The sequence below is a fragment of the Pseudophryne corroboree genome, chromosome 3, assembly GCF_028390025.1.
Source record: "Pseudophryne corroboree isolate aPseCor3 chromosome 3, aPseCor3.hap2, whole genome shotgun sequence".
Classification (NCBI taxonomy): domain Eukaryota; kingdom Metazoa; phylum Chordata; class Amphibia; order Anura; family Myobatrachidae; genus Pseudophryne; species Pseudophryne corroboree.
The window spans coordinates 377,982,808-377,999,517 of record NC_086446.1 but is presented as its reverse complement, the minus strand read 5'-3'; the positions used below and the strand labels follow the sequence as shown (position 1 = coordinate 377,999,517).

The window sequence follows — 16,710 nt, the reverse complement described above, 5'->3', positions numbered from 1 at the left end:
GAACCGGTAAAATCACCTTTTTCAAGAGTCTGGGTACAGATGCGTCCACTATGGTTGGGTTTTACCATTTTTTTCTATCCTCTCAGGGAAGGGGAAAGCAACCAGAACCCTTCTAGGGATCTGAAATTTTCTCCGGATTTTCTCATGCTTTTTCAAAAATAGCATTTAATTCTTTGGATGCAGGGAAGATTAGCGAGGCTTTCTTTTTGTCAGTGAAGTAAGCCTCCTCAACCTGCTCAGGTGTTGTATCTGCAATATTCAACACATCCCTTATAGCCTCTATCATCAACTGTACCCCTTTAGCAAGAGATGCGGCCCCCTTAGCACATCCCCATCACCGCCTGCAGTGTCAGAATCGGTATCCGTGTCATCTTGCATAATCTGGGCAAGAGCACGTTTGTGGGAACCTACAGAGGGGGGCCCTGAGATAACAGAACCAGACCAAACTACCATAGAGTGCTGTAAAACCTGAGTTGCAGATTCATTCTGTGCAACCCTAGTAGAAATCTGGGAAATCATAGACTTGATAGAGGATAACCATTCAGGCTCCCTTGCTGTTAATCTGCTCTAAAACCGTACAATCCTCATTACATGGAATGAGATCATCCTGAGAGGACATATCCTCTGCAGCATATGACACAGAGTCCCTGGACATAGTTAAATGGAGGCCCCAAACACTCCACACACACACACACGGGAGGCTAGACAGAGTTTCACCCCCAAGAATGGCCAGAGAGACACAGAGATTGGAGCCAACCCACACACAGTGCTTTCCAGATATAGGGAGACCCCAACCAGCGCTGACTGTGCACCTTAATAGGTTATACAGTCTTTACACAGCCTTTCCCCCCTTCTACAACCACCTGGTACCGTAAGAGATAGCTGGAGTTGCTCTAGAGGATTTGCACTTCACTGACAGTTGTGCAGGCAGGAAAATGGCGCTGAACGCTGCTGGGTCCGTTCTGAGAAGCTCCGCCCCCTTAATGGCACGGTCTTCCCGCTCTTCATGAGATTACACTGGCCTGAGGATTAATGCTGGCAGTGATCCCGGGACCCCGACAGGCTTAAGAGGTCAGTGTAGGCGCTGGCTCAGGGCGCCCCTCACAGTGCCGCACTATGTACCACTGAGCCCCAGAGCACAATTAGTACTGCGCGCCATACCCGGTTGCCGCCATCTTCACACCGGCTCCCCGCTTGCTAGGGGGGCCGGTGACTGACTCGCCACTGATCTTCTGGCTCTGTAAGGGGGTGGCGGCATGCTGCCGGGGTGAGCGATCCCCATGGCGGGGAACGTTCAATCCCCTCAGGAGCTCAGTATCCTGTCAGCGGAGATAGTGGCTCAGACCCCGCAGGGCGGACACTACTCCCCCCCCCCCCCCCCCCAATTTCCCACGAAGCAGGGAGGCTGTTGCCAGCAGCCTCCCTGTAAAATAAACTCAATTTTTACTAAAGAAGCTCTGTAGAGCTCCCCTAGCTGTGACCGGCTCCTCCGGGCACAGTTTCTAGACTGAGTCAGGTAGGAGGGGCATAGAGGGAGGAGACAGCCAACACTCTCAAACTCTTAAAATGCCAATGGCTCCTAGTGGACCCGTCTATACCCCATGGTACTAATGTGGACCCCAGCATCCTCCAGGACGTAAGAGAAACTGTGTGTGTGTGTAAGAGTTGGACAGTAATATTCCAACCCCATCTCCTTTACTGTTAACAGGCCTGGGGTGGGGTGAAGTGGAGGCCACCATGTGACAGTGCTGCAGGGGAGGCAGTGTCTGATTGTGTGAGCCATGAAGTACAACCTTGTCCACCACATAACCTAAAGCAGGCCCGGCCAACCTGTGGCTCTCCAGCTGTTGTGAAACGGCAAGTCCCAGCATGCTCTGCCACAGTATTTGTTATTAGGGAATGCTAAAACTGTGGCAGAGCATGCTGGGATTTGCAGTTCCACAACAGCTGGAGAGCCACAGGTTGGCCAGGCCTGACCTAAAGAATGAGAGGTAAGCACAATCTACTTAATAAAAAAAAAAAAAGAAGCAGATATTCTCAATATGAACATTTGCCTAGTGGTGCTGTGAAAAAAAACAAAAAAACCCCACTTGTAAAGGAGCTGTGATGGCAACCACTGGGATAGGATATGAAACTATCTTAACTGAACCCCTCTCACTTTTTGGTATTAAATATACATAATTGAAGATGTTCTTCATGTAGTATATTGATTGATTTTTGAACACTGCCACTAGAACATGCTCACCCAAGGTCTCGCTCTTTAGGCGTACTGTTGTTGGTACATGCAGTCTCAAACGGGCTCCTGTCTGAAGAGATGAATGAAAGCTCTGGGAAGCTGGTGAAAGAACACTGGAGGGGACGGAACTTTCTGTGAAGATTTAGATTTGCCAACTTGAGAAAAACAAAATGTATAATAAAAAGGAGAAGTGATGACAGAAGAGGTGAAGGTCAGGAAGAGAATAGTAATAATAATACAATACAGGTAAGAATGGAACTGCAGGATAAGACAGATTTTAAATATTTACTTACTGGCTATGGTCCTCTATCTTCAGGAAGGGGCACTTTAGTTTACCTACTGTGAAACCTGGAAAAACAATGTCTGAGCCATTATAGGAATAAAAGTGAAAAGGTAGACCAGAATAGGGAATAGTTAGACTTACCTTTTAGTGTCTGTTTGGTACACCCAGATGCCCTCTCCTAAAGATAAAATACAGTTTTAAGATTTGCTTCAACTAATCCTTTTTCTATACACCCCCCCCCCCCAAATTATTAATGCTTTAATGGACCATCTAACACATTTTACCTCTGCATTCTTATTTGTGTGTGTGGGAAGCTCAAAGTAATCTAGAATCTCTGGGGACAAATGGGTTAAGGAACAGAGCCAAAACAAAAAGCATATTTTAACTTCTAATCTATAAACAAGTTACATTACCAGTAAGTTATTTCACTAGATGAGATGCATATAACACCATCTACAGGCTGTGATGGACCACTGCAAACAGACACAAATGACTAATGTATTCTGTTCCACATTTGACGGTTCTACGACACAGGTAAATTGATTCTAAAACAATACAGCTTCGATAAAAATATACAATATACGAATAGATCGATCTATCTTTACTTTGTTGTCTATTTTGTTTGATTATATTGAAAGTGGGCGTGGCCACGGCAACAAGGGAATAGGACACATTTGTCTGGAGCACCCCAGCACTCTGTTCTTTAATACTCCACGGGAGGCCGCTGCTTGGCTTGACCGCTATGCACCGGGTGACCGACAAATGGCTCCGGACTGAATGTTTGGTTATATAACTTATTTTGTCCTGGACATACACATATTTACCTGGTGAGCCACCATACGTTGGTGGTGCCGTGTGTTTGGTTTCTTATTTTTCAGATATAAGTTAGCTCTTTGCTGCCTGTTGATAGAGTAGCGTATATTTCTTGGGGGGGGGGGGGGGGGGATTGGGTTTGGTTTAGGGAGTAAAGTATGCCAACGTTCGGGGAGGTGTACGGGGTGGGGGGGTTAGTGGGGTTTGGGACCGTTTTTGCACTTTTATTGTTGCGGTTTTTGTTTTGATTTTATTGTCGATCTTGTACTCGTGTTCCGCGGCCGTCTTTTTATTTTATATTGTGTACGTGTGTGTGTCTATGTCTCTCCTCATACTTTATTTTTCTCATGTATTGATATCCTTACACTGTGTTTGGTCCTATATGATACATGTCTACTATCAAAATTTTAACATGGAATGGTCAGGGACTCAATGATTGAGTAAAGCGTTCCCTGGTTCTTAAGATGATTAAAAAGGTTTAGCCCAAACATAGCCTGCCTTAACAAAACACATTTAGAAGGTAGCAGACTACTTTCCCTTTGTAGACCGTGGGGGTTGGATGGGCATATCACGCCTCACACTCGTCTTACTCGAGGGGCGTCTCTATATTGATAAAGACGACGGTACTGTTTCAAGTATTATCCCTACAGACTGATCCCGAAGGCAGGATTTGTTTTTGACTGTAAACTATACTCGCAAAAGTATTTTATTATAGCGGTTTACATTCCCCACTTTTTCATATGAGGTTTTACAAAAGGTTGCTATTTTTGTGGCTTCCTCTCCTAATGCTCCTTTCATCTGCTTGGGTTATTTTAATAACCTGCTAGATATCTCCCTTGATAAATGGAGGCTCCCACCTTCTCTTGTACTTGGCAGTGGTCCCTCGAAGTTTGCAGGCTATGTCGACCGTTTGGGTTGGGTGGATGCATGGAGGAGCCGTAATCCGGTTCTGCAGCAGTTTTCTTGTTTTTCTAGGACGCATGGTTCTTTCTCCAGAATCGACCTGGCTTTAGTTTCCTCTTCGCTTCTCCCCAGGATTACCGATATTCCCTATGAAGCCAGGGGTGTCTCTGACCACTCCCCCTTACTACTATCACTCACTCAGTGTTGAATGCCGGAGGGGTCATTCTTATTCGAAACTACATCAGTCATGGTCGTCCCAAATTAGAGTTAGCACTGATTTGGCGGGCAGTGGGACGGATATTTTTATGTTAACCTTGGTTCTGCACATGTGGCGGTTGTTTGGGATTCCTTTAATGCCTTTTTATGTGGAACTTATATTAGACATATAGCCACCCTTAAGTCCTCCCGACAACGTACTGAGTTGGATTTAGAAATTGCCCTTCGAGACTTGGAGATGCAGTATCTGAGAGATGGTTCTCCCATTACTAAGACTCGCTGGCAGGTGGCCCAATCAGCCTGGTTGGCCCACCTGGCAGAGAATAATTCTCAAAGCCTTATGTTTCAAGCACAGTCCCCACATATGCATGCTGATAGCCTACTAGCCCACTTAGTTCACTGTGATCGTCCGGGGACTGTTACGCAATTACTTGTCCCTGCCGGTACTACTGTAACTGACACCTAGTATTGCACAGGTATTTCTTTTATATAAGGAGCTGTATAGATCTATTGTTGCTCGGCGCAGGAGCTGTCCAATTATTTGGCTGCAGTTCCTCTGACTCACTTGTCGGCTGAGGCGTGGGCGTTCCTAGACGGTCCCATCACTACCGAGGACAGCTGTATAAACAATATATAGATATATTTTTCCCCAAACTCTCTGCATTATATTCAGAGTTCTTTGTGACAGAGAGGCTACCTATTTCCATAGTGGAGGCAATTATCATTGTACTTCCCAAGCCCGGGAAAGATCCCAGCTTCCCAGAGTCATGCAGGCCGATTTCCCTTATTCCTATTGACACCAAGATCCTGGCAAAGGTTTTAGCTATTAGACTTAACGCAGTCATATCTACTATTATACATCCGGACCAATCTGGTTTTATGCCTGGCATGTCTACCTCTATTAATCTACGACGTATGTATGCCTTGCTTCAGTCTCCCCATGTGTATCCGTCTAACTCTGTCTTAGTCTCCCTGGATGCGGCCACGGCCTTCGACAGTGTAGAGTGGCCGTACCTTTCTGGGGTTATGAGAGCCATGGGCTTCGGTCTTGGGTATATTAAATGGATTCAATTGCTTTATTAACGTCCTTGTGCCAGGATCTCGGTGAGTGGGTTTGTCTCCCCTCCCTTTATGTTGTCCCGTGGCACCAGACAGGGATGCCCTCTCTCTCCCGCATTGTTTGCCTTGGCCATTGAACCCCTTGCATGTCTGCTCTGGTCCCACCCAGATATAGTGGGATTGAGTACAGGAACCAGATCTGACAAGGTGGCTCTTTATGCAGATGACCTCCTTTCGTTATTACATGATTATGCACTTTCCATGCCATTGGTCTTGCAGGTTATTGATAATTTTGGTAACTACTCAGGTCTCCGCATAAACTGGAATAAGTCTTATATTATACCTGTACTGGGTCCTCCTCCTATTGCCCCCAAGATTGCTTTACCTCTATGTTGGACATCTCAGTTTAAGTACCTGGGAATTCAAGTTACAAACAATCCTTCCGAGTTTATCCCCTTGAACTTGGATCCCTTAATGCAGTTTATCATACTTAGGTCTAAGGTTTGGTGCAAGCTCCCCTCGACAGTGACCGGCAGGGTCAACCTTTTTAAAATGGTGCTATTACCCAAAATTTTGTATCTTCTTTTGCAGTCTCCAGTGTATGTATTTCCTTCTTTTTTAGGAAGTTGGGCAGTGTGCTCTCCTGTTTAGTCTGGGCCAATAAAAGGCCTAAAATTCAGTTGGCTACTCTCACTAGGTCCAGGGGGGATGGGGGTTGGCTCTTCCAGACTCTTGACTGTATTATTATGCTTCTCAACTATCGCATTTACAGGTTTGGTTGCAAGATATGGATGCTTGCTCACTGCATTGTGAGTTTATTCACTATTACTATCCTGCACTCACCACCATGCAGGATTTGCTTAGTGGGTCTGTATCTACCTTCTCTCCCCCTATAGTTTTCTAATCTGTTAAAATTTGGCAGGCACTCCGTAAATTAGCTGGGTTTGAGGACTTGGACCCAGACACCCCCCACTGGCACTCACGTTGGCTTCCTGAGTTGACCTCTTTTGATGGACAGTCGGCTTGGGCCCCTAGGGCTGTTGTGTCCCTATCCCAGGTGTATTGTAATGGTGTATTGAAGTAATTCCAACAACTTAAGGAGGAGTTTAGTTTGCCCAACTCCTTTTCCTATAGATACCTTCAACTCAGGCATGCTCTCCAAACACAGTTTGGGGTCTCCCCGCCCTCCATTAATGCTTTCCCTATTAAAACCTTTCTCCTTAGCCTTGGAAGCCATAGGACTGTCTCTTTAGCATACTCCTTTCTTCTTGCTCAGCTTCACACTGATCCTCTCTCCCATCTCAGAGTGTGTTGGGAGGCTGACCTGGGTCCTATGGACGATGAGGAGTGGGATCCCGCTAGAAAACCCCCCCATATAGTTACAAAATCCCTCAGATTTCAACAAATTGTTTTCTATTCTTCACAGAACCTATATGACCCCTGTGAGACTGAGCAAGATTGGGAATGGACACTCCACAGTATGCCCTAAATGTAATGCTCCCCAGGGAACCTTCTGGCATTTAGTTTGGGAACGTGGTATCTTAAAAGTACTTTGGAGGGCTATTGGATCAATTCGGGTCCGAGGGTCTGCATCCTTGGCACAGGTGTCTCTGATTCCCTCTCTAAATGGGAGGAATTATATTTATATAATATATGTGCTTCAGCTAAAGTGTGTATTGCCAGGAAGTGGATGGAGCCTGCTGGACCCACGTTATCCTCTTTTAAAACCTTGGTTAATGATACAGTGCTTAAGGAACGTTATGTTTATATGAAAAATAATGCTAGTACTAGATACGGGAAGATTTGGTCTTTCTGGCTTGATTCTACTCATTCTACACCTGGGTTCCCTGCATAATTTTACACTCCTGTTATATGGAGTGTAACTTGATTTTGTTTGGTTGCTGGTTTAGGAGAGTTGTAAAAAAATAAAAATAGGATTTTAATACCTACCGGTAAATCCTTTTCTTAGTCCGTAGAGGAGGCTGGGGACTCCAAAAAGGACCATGGGGTATAGACAGGATCCGCAGGAGACATGGGCACTCTATAAGACCTTGAATGGGTGTGAACTGGCTCCTCCCTCTATGCCCCTCCTCCAGACCTCAGTTATAGAACTGTGCCCAGGGAGACGGACATTTCGAGGAAAGAATTTATTGTTTAAACACGGTGAGTGTCATACCAGCTCACACCTCAAACATGCCGCAGAACGTGGCATTCAACAGAACACCAGCCGACGGCATGAAAAAATATACAGCAATATGCTGACCGAAACTGTAACACAACCTGTGTGTAAACACGACCAATAATAGCAAACCACACGCAATGGCATGAATAACGTCAGCAACAGACTGACTGAAAGGAAACCCAACAAATGTAACCATAACCAATAACTGCAGATACAGTACGCACTGGGACGGGCGCCCAGTATCCTCTACGGACTAAGAAAAAAGGATTTACCGGTAGGTATTAAAATCCTATTTTCTCATACGTCCTAGAGGATGCTGGGGACTCCAAAAGGACCATGGGGTCTATACCAAAGCTCTAGAACGGGCGGGAGAGTGCGGATGACTCTGCAGCACCGATTGCCCAAACAAGAGGGCCTCAACAGCCAGGGTATCAAACTTGTAGAATATTTGCAAAATTGTTTGAACCCAACGAAGCAGCTGCTCTGCAAGGCTATAAACAGAGACCCCTCGGGTAGCCGCCCAGGATGAGCCCACCTTCTTGGTAGAATGGCCCTTCACCGATTTTGGTAACGGCAAACCGGCCGTAAAACAAGCAAGCTTAATTGTAATTCAAATCCAGTGTGCAATAGTCTGCTTGGAAGCAGGAACCTCAATCTTGATGGGAGCATATAGGATAACAGATCCTCCATTTTCCTGATCTGAGCCAATCTGGCAACACAAATCTTCAAAATTCCGACGACATCGAGATACCCCGATGTCACCAAGGAGTCAGTAGCCACCGGCACCACAACAGGTTGGTTCAAGTGAAAGCGATGAAACCACTTTTGGCCGAACTGTTGCCGAGTTCTCAACTCCACTCTATCTTCATGGAATATTAAACAGGGCTCTTTTGAGACCAAACCACCAAACTCAGACACCCGCCTTGCAGATGCCAAGGTCAACCGCATGATCACTTTCCAATTGAGGAATCTCAACTTAACCATACTGAAAAGCTCAACCAAAGAAATTGCAGGAACTGCAACACCACGTAAAGATCCCATGGTGTCACAGAGGCACAAAGGAAGGATGGAAGTGTTAGACTCTTTTTATGAAAGTATTAAACTCTTTTTTTTCCAAATATGGTGGTAATGTCTTGACGTTACTCCTTTTCTGACTGAAAAAGAATAGGGAAGACCTCACTGGGAATACCCTTCCGGGCTGGAATCCGACGTTCAATCTCCAAGTCGTCAATGGAAACAGCGGTAAGACTTGGAACACACACGGCCCCTGCCAGAACAGATCCTCTCGCAGAGGAAGAGGACAGTGATCTCCTATGAGTAATTTGCTGAAGATCCGGATACCAGCCCTCCTTGACAAGTCTGGAACAAGGAGGATCATCTGAACTCTTGTTCCTCTTATCTTTTAAACTTTTTGGAAAAAGTGGAAGTGGAGGGAACACATAGATTGACCAAAACACCCACGGTGTCACTAGGGTGTCCACCGCTAATGCTTGAAGGGACCCCCGACCTGTAACAAAATTTCTGAAATTTCTTGTCGAGGCGAGATGCCATCTTGTTTATTTTTGGAATTCTCCCAAGACTTATCACTTCTGTGAAAAACCGCTTGAGGAAGACTCAACCCTCCTGAACGGAGAAAGTGCCCGCCAAGGAAGTTTGCTTCCCAGTTGTCCACTCTTGGAACGAACATTGCTGACAGAATGCGTAAATGTTTTTGTCGCCCAGCGGAAAATCTTTCTGGCTTCTGCCATTTCTTCTCCGGTTCTTGTCTATAGAAAACCGTTATAAACGGCCCTTAACTCTAGACCGTTAACGGGGCGACAAGTAACCTAACATGACACTTGTTCCCAGTGAGAATTGTGCCGCTACCACAGGAGCAACATACTGGTCTTGAAACCATGATTATCCCAGGTGGAAACCGGACCACTTGTCCAACAGGTCCCGCTAAACACTCAGGCCTGGAACCTGCCACTGAATGGCCTCGTAGGCCCCAACCAACTTTTTTCAGCAACTGACTGTAATCGACGGAGTGACACCATTACAGGTCTGCCAAACTCTGAATTCTCAGCGCTTCCCCCTTTTTTTTTTTGGATTCAAGTAAACTCTTCTCAATATTGGCTCTAATAATATTGCCCAAGCCGGTCACTGCGTCGTTGGGACCAACAGGGATTCTGGCAAGTCCAGTACAGAATAAATGTGATTCCTTACTAACAAAGGAAAACCATCATACCGTCATCACCCTGGTGAAATGGTAACAATCCTGAATCGCAAACCTCAGGAAAGCCTAAAGCGGAAGAAACCGTAATTAGACCTCCTTACTCCACTTTCAGAGTGGAGAACCCTGCCATGAGAGATTCCCTCATGAAGTTTAAGTAGGAAAAATTGGGATTTATCTGACCGAGTCGTTCGGCCTCGGGAGCACGAAAAAGTCTGAACAAAAGCTTCTTCTTTTATGACTGGAACAACAGGAAAATGATCTGATCCAGACACAACTCTTGTATAGCGTCACATACTACCTCCCTGTCAGGAGGAGGATCGGTAAGGTTAATTCGAAAAAACTCAGTGAGGGGAACGTCTGGAACACCCGTATGTCCCCCTAGGGACTCTATCTTTAACTCACTGGACCATGTCCTTTCCAGGACTGACTGAAGAGTTTTAAACGAGGTCCCACCTGTGTGGGCCTCCGCAAGATAGACCAAACGTCCCACGATGGATGTGGCAGAAATAATGGATAATTTCTGCACCTGTGAACCTGAAAAGGCAGCTGATCTCTTACCTTTTTTACCTTCCTTTACCTGCAAAGAAAGGGGAATCCTTATCTATTCGGTCGAACTGACTGCATCCTGCAACAATGCGTCACCAACCGTTGTGAGGGAACATAGGGCAAGAAAGGTAAACTTACCCGTGGCACCTGCCGAGAGTATATTAACAAGGCCATCACCAACCAGGCTTCCCTTAATGGGAAAGAGACCCCACTTCTTTTCGGATTTAGCATTTTCATCTCTTTGGTGAATCCACAACGCCCTCCTAGCCGAGACCGCCATGGAAGTGGCCCGTGCACCCAAGAGTCCCATCCCTTGTAGTCGCACGGTAGTATGTTGCCATGTTCTAGACATGACCCAACTCAAGGAGTAACCTCTCTCCTCAGGGTAATTATATCGGATGACCAAGTAACCGACCATTCCTGAATACAAGCACTCCCCCCTGCGCATGCAATGCAAGTATAATCAAAGCATATAATTAAAAATAGCACTTAGCTTCCTGTAAACGATCCTTTGTGACAGGGCCCCGTGCAGAACAGGGGTTGACTCTCACTTTATTCTATCCATGGCGGGAAAATAATAAACACTCGGAATCCTCATGACGATTTGAAACCATCTTGTCATGGCCGACCTAGAGCTATCGAACAGAGCGTCCAGCACATGAGAAGGAAGTGTTTACTTCAGCATTCATATAATTTTTTTGTATAAATATACACATTTAAATACTCATATACACGCGTATATCCATATATACATATCTCATATATATATATATATATATATATATATATGTATATTTTTTTTTTTTTTTGTGTCAGGAACAGCAGGGTCCCTAGTGATATTAATGCGTTCTTAATGTATATGAACATGTACTGAATGCCGATGTCGCGGATCTAATCAGGAAACATTATGGTTGACATAAGACATAGTAGTCGTGTCGACAACAGGGAGTAGTAACTGGGCAAAATACATCTTTTGCGACCCCGAGGGGTCTGAGGGAAATATATACATAATTTTAATATTACTTACCACGTCTGTGCTCGAGCCACAGATCAATGCAACCGTACCATACATATACAAGGGCGCCCTGCACCCTTGTAGTGCCGCTTGTGCGTGGGAGCAATGGCGCGCAGCGCGACCGCTATGCGGTACCTCAGACTCTAAAGTCTTCTGCCGTCACTGAAGTCTTCTGTTCTTCCTTTACTCACCCGGCTTCTTTCTTCTGGCTCTGTGAGGGGGTTGACGGCGCGGCTCCGGGAACAAGCAGGTAGGCGCACCAAGTGATCGAACCCTCTGGAGCTAATGGTGTCCAGTAGTCTAAGAAGCAGAGCCCTTGAACTGAGAAGTAGGTCTGCTTCTCTCCCCTCACTCCCACGAAGCAGGTAGCCTGTAGCCAGTAGGTCTCCCTGAAAATAATAAACCTAACAAAGTCTTTTCAGAGAAACTCAGGAGAGCTCCCCTAGTGTGTGTCCAGTCTCTCTGGGCACAGAATCTAACTGAGGTCTGGAGGAGGGGCATAGAGGGAGGAGCCAGTTCACACCCATCCAAAGTCTTATAGTGTGCCTATGTCTCCTGCGGATCCAGTCTATACCCCATGGTCCTTTTGGAGTCCCCAGCATCCTCTAGGACGTATGAGAAAAAAAAAAAGTAAATTGTATTGAGGAGATGAGTATGCGCATACAATATTTTAATATTCTTCGACCGTGATTCTGTATATGCTACCTGACATCATCTGTTAGTTATTCTGTCATTTGGCTCTTTTACATTGTTATTTTGTGCATGTACTGTAGATTATATTGAAAGTAATGTGACAAAAGAAATGTAAAGATTAAGGTTATTGAAAGAATGTCAGGATCTGTGGGTCACACGGCTGAAGAAAAGGATACCATCCACATGGAGGATGCTAACACCCCAAGAACGAGCACTGGTCAGCACACTGCTACATTCCTAGGAAACAGGAGAAAGGCAAAAAAAGTGGCACAAATGTTGGGAGGGTCAATGTGAGGCAGAAGAGGTTGCGTGGAGTGGGAATGTAGAAGTTAAAAGCACAGGAGACTTGTGCGCAAGAAGTATAGATGCATAGTAGGCAAGTATTGAGGGAAGAGAGTAAATGAAAGAAAAAGCAAAAAGGTATAATGTAGTCAGTGGTTATATGGAAGGTAGAGAATAGGGCAGAATAACCAAAGAGGAGAAAACAGAATATAGAAGAACAAAACAGGGAACATAGACTGGAATAATGATACAAGTATAGTACGTTAAGAGGATTCAGAGCAAAAACAGAAGAAAACCCCCCCCCCCCCACAAACATCTGACCCGTCCCCTTCTCCAAACACCCCCTCAAAAGCCAAAGAACATCTTCCTAAACTATGTACTCGTTGTATACACTAAATTTTGTAGAAAACTTTTGGGAAATATACCTGGTTTTGGATGACTTTCTTCACTAATTGCTTCCCACGGCTGCATGGAGTTGTCTGTGGGAGAGCAGGAAGCAATGAAGATAGGCAAGAAGCAAAAATTGATTAAATAATCCCAGCGCTTACAAAACCACCAAAACTGCTTACATATTATATCTATCTATCTAGAGCAGTGGTACTCAAACTCAGTCCTCAGGACCCCACACAGTGCATGTTTTGCAGGTAACCCAGCAGGTGCACAGGTGTATTAATTACTCACTGACACATTTTAAAAAGGTCCACAGGTGGAGCTAATTATTTTACTTGCGATTCTGTGAGGAGACCTGGAAAACGTGCACTGTGTGGGGGTCCTGAGGACCGAGTTTGAGAACCTGTGATCTAGAGCTATAGAGTTGAATACAAATGTAAATGCATATGTATATCTTCTTTTCTTTAATGTCCTAGACCTAGAGGATGCTGGGGTCCAATTTAGTAACATGGGGTATAGACGGGTCCACTAGGAGCTACTGGCACTTTAAGAGTTTAACAGTGTGGGCTGGCCCCTCCCTCTATGCCCCTCCTACCAGACTCAGTAAAGAAAATGTGCCCGGGAGGAGCCGGTCACAGCTAGGGGAGCTCCTAGGAGTTTTCTTAGTTTTATTTTTTTATAAAAATTTAGAGAGGGGGTGCAATTAATGACTGAAGCAATTAGGGATGTTTTGCATATTTCTGAGAAGGTACCTGAACAAGAAGAAGAAACTTATTTTACAGTAAATAAGAAATCCTCCCTTTACCTCCTTAGAAGCAGGGAAGGTAACTCCTTGTTTGAAAAATCCTGGGAAAACCCAGAGAAAAAAATTCCAGATCCCTAAGAGAATTCTCATTGCTTTTCCTTTCCCAGAAGAGGACAGTAAAAAGTGGGAAAACCCACCTATAGTAGACGCTTCTGTATCTAGGTTGTCTAAAAAGGTGGTTTTACCTGTTCCCGGTTCAACCGCCTTAAAGGAGCCGGCTGACCGCAAGATTGAGACTACGCTCAAATCGATATACACTGCTACAGGCGTGGCTTTAAGGCCCACTATTGCGTGTGCGTGGATTTGTAAAGCTATAGTTAAGTTATCAGGCACATTACTAGAGGAATTAGATACTATGGATAGGAGTGACATTGATTTGTTTTTACGTCACATACAGGATTCTGCAGGTTTCATGGTGGAGGCCATGAAGGACATTGGCCTGCTAGATGCATGGGCTACTTCCATGGCAGTCTCGGCACACAGATGTCTCTGGCTACGCCAATGGACTGTGGATGCTGAGTCCAAGAAAAAAAACGTGTGGAGAAGCTACCTTTCACAGGTCAGGCCCTGTTTGGGGGAAGCGCTGGATCTCTACGGCAACTGTGGATAAGTCGACTTTTCTTCCCTCCGCAGCTGCACCGGCTCGGAAATCATATCCTATGCCTGCACTGCAGTCCTTTCGGACCACAAATTTTAAGAAATCCAACCCCCCCCCTTCTTTTCTTTAGAGGTGGTCGGGGAAAATCCAGAAAACCTACACCAATAGGTACCCAGGCGCCGAATCCAGGCTCTGCTTCATCCAAATCTTCAGCATGACGGTGGACCACCCAACCTGGAGATCGGGCAGGTGGGAGCGAGACTAAAAGATTTCAGTCTCGTCTGGACGTCATCGTGCCTGGAACCCTGGGTGATAGATATTGTTGCCCACGGGTATAGACTGGAGTTTCAAGAACTCCCACCTCACAGATTCTTCATATCAGGTTTACCAGTTTCACTGACAAAAAGTGCTATCCTACAGGAAGCCATTCAAAAGTTGGTATGAACAAATGTCACTGTTCCAGTTGCACCTGACCAAAAGAACAAGGGTTATTACTCAAATCTGTTTGTGGTACCGAAACCAGACTGTTCGGTGAGACCTATATTGAACCTGAAGTCATTGAACCCCTACTTAAGGGTGTTCCATTTCAAGATGGAGTCTATGAGAGCGGTGATCTCCGGTCTGGAAGAGGGGGAATTCCTGGTATCCCTGGATATCAAGGATGCGTACCTTCACATTCCGATCTGGCCGCCTCATCAGGCCTATCTGCGGTTTGCACTACAAGACTGTCACTATCAGTTCCAAACATTACCATTTGGCCTCTCCACAGCACATAGGGTGTTCAAAGTCATGGCGGAGATAAACATAATTCCATATCTGGACAATCTGCTGATAAATGCATCTCCAGGGAGAGACTGTGGCAGAGTATTGCTCTCTCAACTCAACTACTTCGGGATCACGGGTGGATACTGAACCTTCCAAAGTCACATTTAGAACAGACAAGGAGACTGCCCTTCCTGGGGATGATTCTCGACACTGAAGTACAGAGGGTGTTTCTACCGGTGGAGAAAGCATTGGTGACCCAATCCATGGTTCGGAATGTCCACAGGCCAGCCCGGGTATCGGTTCATCAGTGCATTTGCCTTCTGGGAAAGATGGTAGCATCCTATGAGGCTCTAAAGTACGGAAGACTCCATGCAAGGGTCTTCCATCTGGATCTCCTGGACAAGTGGTTGGGATCGCATCTCCACATGCACCAGCGGATACGCCAGTCACCAAAAGCCAGAATTTCACTCCTCTGGTGGCTCCAAACTTCTCACCTACTAGAGGGACGCAGGTTTGGGATTTAGAATAGGATTCTTCTAACCATGGCCAATATTTACTAATATTCGTGTTTGAGTCGGTTTGTGTAGTGTTTTAACTCGTTTTGTATCGGGTGCATTTTCATGCAACTTTTTGAAACTATATACGCAAAGTTACGAAGCAGTCGACTTTATGGTTTTCGTGTTTGCCGATGTCGATGCCAGTTTTTTTTTGGCACATTTACGGCCGTCATTGTCGTTTGCGTACGTGTTTTTGCTGGTTTATTTTCTAAGTTAAACGCGGCAGGGTTTTTTTTAAACCCCGGCCGCATTTTCACTTTTAGTTTTGTTTTTCATCCCCGTTCGTGATTGGTTGTGTTTCAGATGTAGGAGTGTCTGTGCGCAACCATATAAATACGCCCCAAACCGTCCGCACCTCGTGGGTTTAGTTAGTGGTGAGGAGGGAGGTTGTGCTGTGGAGGTAGGTGAGTTTTTTGGTTTGGTGAGGAGTGTTGTTTGCAATTTCTGAGTGTAGTATTGTGTTTGAAAGTAGTCTTGTCATTCTTGTACTCTTGTTTTTTGAGGTTTTATCTAATTTTTTGTCCAAGTATTTTTTACTTATAGTCCCCTGTCAGTGTGTGTGTGATTTGTGCAGTGGTAGTGGAGGAGTGTGTTGTTTGTATTTTTTTTTTCTGTGTTAAGTGTTTAGACACACAATTATGTGTGACTCAGAAGTGGGTGAGGTGGAGGGTGTGAGTGAGGGGGAGGAGGTCGGTCAGGTGGAGGAGGTGAGTGTGGTTAGTGAGGTGGAGGAGGTGGGTGAGGTTGCTGCAGCAGCCTCAAGTGACAGTGATAGTGACAGTCAGAGAGCTCCGCAGCCACGCACCACTACTAAGACTGGGCGGAATGTCAAGTTTAGTTATGCAGAAAATGTGGCATTGGTGCGGGAGAAGTGAAGTATCAGCGGCAGCTATTTGAGCCTGAGTCCGCCAAGGTGCCAACATGGAAGAAGACGGTGTTGTGGGCGAAAGTTGTTGCTGCTGTCAATAGTGAGGGGGTTGTCAAGTGGACGGAGGACACGTGCCGCAAACGGTACTATGACATAAAGCGACGTGTCAAGTCCAAAATGGCCAAGGAGGCGAAGTCTGCTCGAAAAACCGGTGGTGGGCAGCCCTATATTGCAAGATATCTGGACTATGAGGAGCCCATGCGGAGTGTAATACCTCCTGAAGT

General features: G+C 45.6%; 1 protein-coding gene across 1 annotated transcript in view; it reads right to left on the bottom strand.

Moving 5' to 3' along the window:
- Positions 1-16,710, bottom strand: part of DBF4B (DBF4B-CDC7 kinase regulatory subunit) — a 185,857-nt gene that overhangs the window by 40,749 nt on the left and 128,398 nt on the right. The window contains exons 5-10 of the mRNA XM_063959972.1: positions 12,869-12,922; positions 12,338-12,398; positions 2,804-2,853; positions 2,661-2,697; positions 2,530-2,584; positions 2,246-2,368 (exon numbers count right to left, since the gene is read on the bottom strand). Coding sequence (XP_063816042.1) covers positions 2,246-2,368; positions 2,530-2,584; positions 2,661-2,697; positions 2,804-2,853; positions 12,338-12,398; positions 12,869-12,922 — 380 coding nt within the window. The remainder of the gene's footprint in view (positions 1-2,245; positions 2,369-2,529; positions 2,585-2,660; positions 2,698-2,803; positions 2,854-12,337; positions 12,399-12,868; positions 12,923-16,710) is intronic.